This window comes from Vollenhovia emeryi, unplaced genomic scaffold (genome assembly GCF_000949405.1).
Source record: "Vollenhovia emeryi isolate VEMERY1.0 unplaced genomic scaffold, V.emery_V1.0 DF940382.1, whole genome shotgun sequence".
Classification (NCBI taxonomy): domain Eukaryota; kingdom Metazoa; phylum Arthropoda; class Insecta; order Hymenoptera; family Formicidae; genus Vollenhovia; species Vollenhovia emeryi.
In genome coordinates this window covers 4,094-9,527 of record NW_011965984.1, presented here as the reverse complement: position 1 = coordinate 9,527, position 5,434 = coordinate 4,094, and the positions used below count along the sequence as shown (strand labels likewise).

At 47.1% G+C, this 5,434-nt stretch overlaps 1 protein-coding gene across 2 annotated transcripts in view; it reads left to right on the top strand.

Annotated features, from left to right (window-relative positions):
- Nucleotides 1–4,863: 4,863 nt before the first annotated feature.
- Nucleotides 4,864–5,434, top strand: part of LOC105556067 — a 1,633-nt gene continuing 1,062 nt past the window's right edge. Inside the window, exon 1 of one of the 2 annotated variants that reach the window (XM_012003136.1) lies at nt 4,864–5,405. In XM_012003136.1, the coding sequence (XP_011858526.1) occupies nt 5,292–5,405 (114 nt within the window). In that variant the 5' untranslated portion in view covers nt 4,864–5,291. Of the gene's footprint in view, nt 5,424–5,434 lie in introns of both variants that reach the window. The other variant, XM_012003135.1, reaches the window with a different exon arrangement.

Below are 5,434 nucleotides of genomic sequence, written 5' to 3'. Positions count from 1 at the left end.
CAGAAGATTTTTGTGGAGACACTATTTTTGTAAAGAAGATACTTTTGCAGTAAAGATATTTTTGGAGAGATTATACTTTTGCAAAAAAGATAGAGTAACAAAATAAATTCGGTTGAATTGGAGCTTAGACTTGGTGCTCTTTTTACCATTTTTTAAAAAGGTAAGTTTTTTAGGTATCACAAACGCGATTATACGATTTTCATTATGATTATATGGTGCCCTTATATCGCGGTGTGTGTAAGGTAATGTACACAGATACGGACAGTCTGATTTATTTCGTCGAATGTGACGATATTTATGAGGATATGAAACGCTCCATTGAAAGATTCGACACGAGCGACTATGCCGAGAACAACGCGTACGGTATGCCGCGCGCGAACAAGAGCGTTCCAGGTCTGATGAAGGATGAGAATCATGGCGCGATTATGATAGAATTCGTAGGTTTGAGAGCGAAGATGTATGCCGTGAGAGTGCTCGGAATGAGCGACACGAAAAAGATAAAGGGTGTAAAGAGAAACGTAGTCGAGAGAACGATAACGTTCGACGATTTCATGCAATGTTTGCGCGATATGACGGAGCAGTCGAGATCGCAATTCTGTGTGCGGTCGAGACTGCATGAGGTGTACACCGTTTCCGAAACGAAACTCGCTCTCAGTCCTCACGATGACAAGCGATACGTCATGCTTGAATCCTACGATACTTTGCCTTGGGGACATTACAGGGTGCCATAATAATAATACATATAAACAAATTTATACCTTTATTGTATACATGTGTACAAACAATAAAAGCTTTTTGTTATAATACATCTGTTTTGTGTATCCATGAATTGTGTGAATTACCCATTCCTAGCCACTTTACGTATACCTCATTACCCTTTCTACGTAGAACCTTTTCCACTAGATAAACGTCGGGATTGGCGACTCGTGACAATTCATGCTCGTAGAAACCCCCAGCTATTGGTTGTCCGCGATAATCTTTCAATAGATACTTCACAGGATTAGTCTGTTGTACTTTGGCGATGCGAAATATTTCTGTAGTCCAGTTGGGTGTGTGTAGCCTTTTTCGAATATCGTTTTGAATTTGCTCACGCGTACCGTGTCATCGATCTTGAATCTTCCTGGAGCGGCTATCTTCGTTCGACTGTACACCGTTGACGAGAGTCTCTCAGCAGCCTCAGGTGTCACGTCTACAGGTCGCATACGGATCGTTCGATGTATGCGACGATTGTACCTCGATAGCAGATTTGACAGTTCGTTGATCCATACGTATGATCCGTTGAGTGTAAACATTTTCCACATGTCATTCTTGAGTGTGCGATTGAATCGTTTCACTACCGAGGCCTTCATCACCGAATACGTAGAGTAATGGTTGATGCGACGTTTTTGTAACACTTCTCGCACGTCAGCGTTGTAGAACTCCTTCCCCTGGTCCGTTTGCAAATTTTTCGGACATCGCGCGCTCTCGCGAAAAAGTTTAGAGAGGGTCACGGCCACTTCCTTTCCACCTTTGCTCTTGAGCGGCAAAGCCCACGCGTATTTGCTTAACACATCGATGACTGTCAGTATGTAGTTGTGACTTATTGAATCGCGAGTACGGTCGCATTTCCACCACATCAGCCTGCCACAGATCGTCGTATCCTCGCACTATGACACGTCGTCGTGGAAAGTTCTTCCGCGCCGGGGCGTGCAGCTCCTCCACGAGTCTTCGTTTTTCGACGCTCATCGTCCTCTTTTTTTATTCAGAGTTTAAAAGAGCGAGAACTTCTTGTAATCGAGGATGTTCTCCATGCTTATTGTTATTTTGCAACGCTGCTATCAACTCTTTCACAGCGGTCTGCAGAATAAGGAATTGTTTGTTGTGTAAGCCAATATGAGTTTTCAGATTCGATGCCGTGTTAGTAACATCGACGACGGCCATATTTATGTCGAGCGTTCCTTTGTCAAATTCTTTCGCCGAGTGTTTGTTGCAACGTTTGCAACTTCGTTTCTTGCGCGTCCACGAGTATCCTGTTATTCGCCATGAGCATCACGTTTTGCCCTATCAGGTCATACAACTCCTGTAGTCTACGTTCATGCTTATTCATTGTAGACTGGTTGCTCTCGAGCGTTGTCTTTGCGTTCTCTTCCAAATCGTGCAGCTGACCCTCCAATCGATGTGAAAGCACGTGAATCGCAGTATCCACATAGTTTTTACTTGTCGCGTCGTTCTCGTCATGAGGTTCACCTGTACGTCGTATCTTACGCGAGCGTCCGTCGTAGTCACCAGTGTTTAGATTCAACGTATTTTCGAGCACGTACCTCCGCAAGGATGCGATTGACGAACGTGTTTCGTTCAATGCAATTCCATCGTTTTCATGTCTCTCCAGAGACATGCCAAACTTGTTGACATACATGACGTCTTCGGTGTGTGAACCGTACTGCTGACACGATTGATGAAACCAGGTTAATTTATAATGAATCCAGCCTCGCGAAGCTCCTTGATTATCGATAGAACTTCGTTGTCGTGAGCGTTGTTGCCAGCGAGACGAGAAGAATCGAGCAATCGAAGACGATCTGTCAATTCGTTGGGATCGTCCCAGTGAACGTAATCTACTTTGTTATCGGTTACTCTCATGGTTGACGGGACGCGGGTCGCACCCGCGCCTTTTTTCTTATCACCGCGAATGAGCGGACCGATAATCGTACTGTACTTGTAACCCTTGTTACCCATGATCGGCATACTCGCGCTGCGACCGCGTCTGTGAGCATTTGTCGTCAGCAGTATACTCTTATACGTTTGCAAATCGTTTTTGGTGTAGGCAAGATCGTCGGGGAGTCGTTTGAAAATCAATTCGTACAGACCGGGAGTACCGACGTACCTCGTTCCAACGATGATCATCGAATCGTCCTTGTCCACGTCGAATCGCTCGTCACCGAGTTTCGCCCCATCCTCGCTGACGTACACACCGTAAACGTGATCGTTCGCATTCTTGTTCTCTCCACTGAGAAGATCGCCTATGTATTTTTGTCCCAACGGTCCCAATTGACTATGCAACATATCATGACCTTGCTCCGTTTGCAGAGTCTCTCTCGCGGACGTTTCGAGCGAGATCGGCGCCTCATCCGTCTCGTACACCCCTTCCCGTTCCACGTATGGGACTAACGTAACCTTTTCTAACGGTGTAACAGTCGTTCGCGGTTCTCTCGGTGTAGATCTAATCACCTTGCGCGATTCTATTGGTGTGGAACCGATTGTGAGTGAGGCTGCGGTCTCGATAGGTCGTTGTTTTTTTGTTTTCACCTATAATGATTCGTCTGGAGTTGTCGCTTTGAAAACATCGTCGTCGTCGTCGTCGTCGTCATTATCGTAGGTGCTCTCCTTGCGTGCTGTTTTCGCGAGAACGGCTCCATTGGATGAGTTTTCGACACGTTCGGCGATGCGTTTCAACGGTTCGACTATCGGCTTGAAATGTCTCTCCAGAGCGATCTCCTCCTTCAGGTTACCAGTTTTCAGAGCGCGATGTTTCTTACGAATCGACGCGCGCGTTTTAGCGATATCTTCTACAGTTCTCTCCTGCTCGGCGGTACTCATCGTTCTGGTTGGTCTACAGTACGACGAAGTCGTTAAATCCACGTCTGTATCTACCATTTCGCAGTGTGCTGTCCTTATCTATAACCACAAAGCCGTACTTTCGACGCCAACTTTCGTGACACAGCGCGCGACAGTTCTCGTACGACATGTCGGTGTTCACGTGATCATTGTATACGTGTTTCATATTGGTTTCATCCTGTCGAAACAGGATCAACAGATTTGCGTTGTCACGTATTAAATGTTTCGGTATCTTGGCATATGTCTGACAGAAATAGAAACAATCGATTTTCGAGTGTCGACCCATGGAAAAGTACTCTCTAATTGTATCCTGCTTATCGCAGACTACGTCGTCGAATATAAATATCGATTCGGAAAGCGCCTCGTCGGGGGGTATGACATCACTATTATTCGAGAACGCGTGATAGCCGATCTCTTCTATCGAATCGAACAAACGTTCGAGGTATCGATACTTGGGTTGATGCAGAGATTTCGAGTACACATACACGTTTGAAAAACGTATGCCGTGTAGACTTTCCAATAGACTTATCAACACGTTAATCTTACCGCAGTTATCTGGTCCACAGATAATGCAGCGTATTGTGTTGGGTAATAAGGGGCCGTTTCTACGTGTATCACTAACGTCCGACATCGTTCGTGTTCTGCGATCAAGATTGCGCACCCCAATCATCGGTAATCGTGGCACGAATCGCATTTTGCCACGTGTAATGCGCGCTTGCGCGCCGATTCGTTCTATTTATACAGGACCGATTCGTCGGTTCGCGCAGTCGTCAATATGTTTCTCGCACTGTTGGATAGGCGCGATATTCTCGAGTGGTCTCCCGAACAGTTACGTTTTCTGTCAAAACACATTCTGCTGCGCTACTTCGGCACCTATGTAGACCAGTTGTGGGATAAATTGGACGTTACTCTGAAAACTGACCCCGAGGTGCAACGGTATCGCACGTGTCTCGAGCATTACAACCAACCTTGGCAGAGAACGCACATTGACGGTCCACCGCCGCTCGTTAAGGATTGCGTTCAATATCAAAGCAAGCGAAACGAATAGGCGCCAGTCTGTTGAACAGTGCGATAAACGCGCTTCCTTTCGAACTACACGTGCCCGGTTATCAATTTTGCGGACCTGGAACTCGTCTCGCCGAACGATTGCAGCGCGGTGAGCGAGGGGTGAATCTATTGGACGCGGCGTGCCGCGAGCACGACATTGCGTACTCGCTAAGCGGTAAACTCGTCGATCGTCACGACGCCGATCGAGTCCTCGCTGAGAAAGCGCGCGATCGTATTACAGTGAAAGACGCGACCCTTGGCGAGAGAACCGCGGCGACCGCCGTATGGGCCGCTATGAAGGTAAAAACGAAATTGGGAATGGGTATGAAGAGAGGAAGGAAAACGAGGGGGAGGAAGAGGACGAAGAGAACATTGCCAACGGCGAAACGCGGAGGCTTATTGCCCATTCTACCAATTTTGGGAGTACTTGGTTCCTTGATTGGTGGAGCCGCCGGTGTAGCAAAAGCGGTGAACGACAATAAAGCCGCGCGACGTCAGTTAGAGGAGTTGCAACGTCACAATGGGACGATGGAGGGTCGCGGATTGCATCTCGCACCGTACAAAAAACATGGAGGTGGTGGACAAAGAAGCGGTAAGAGTGGGAAAAGTAAAAAAAAACGTGGACGGAGACGCTAGAGGTGCTCAATTTACCGATGTTTGACGTCACGACGAGCGGACAATTGAATCGAGCGGCGCGTAAACTACGCATACCACACTTTAGAGGGGTGTTCATGCGTGACGATTTACCCGTAAAAGCGCGACGTCAGGAGTGTGGCATCGTAAATCTCGACGACAA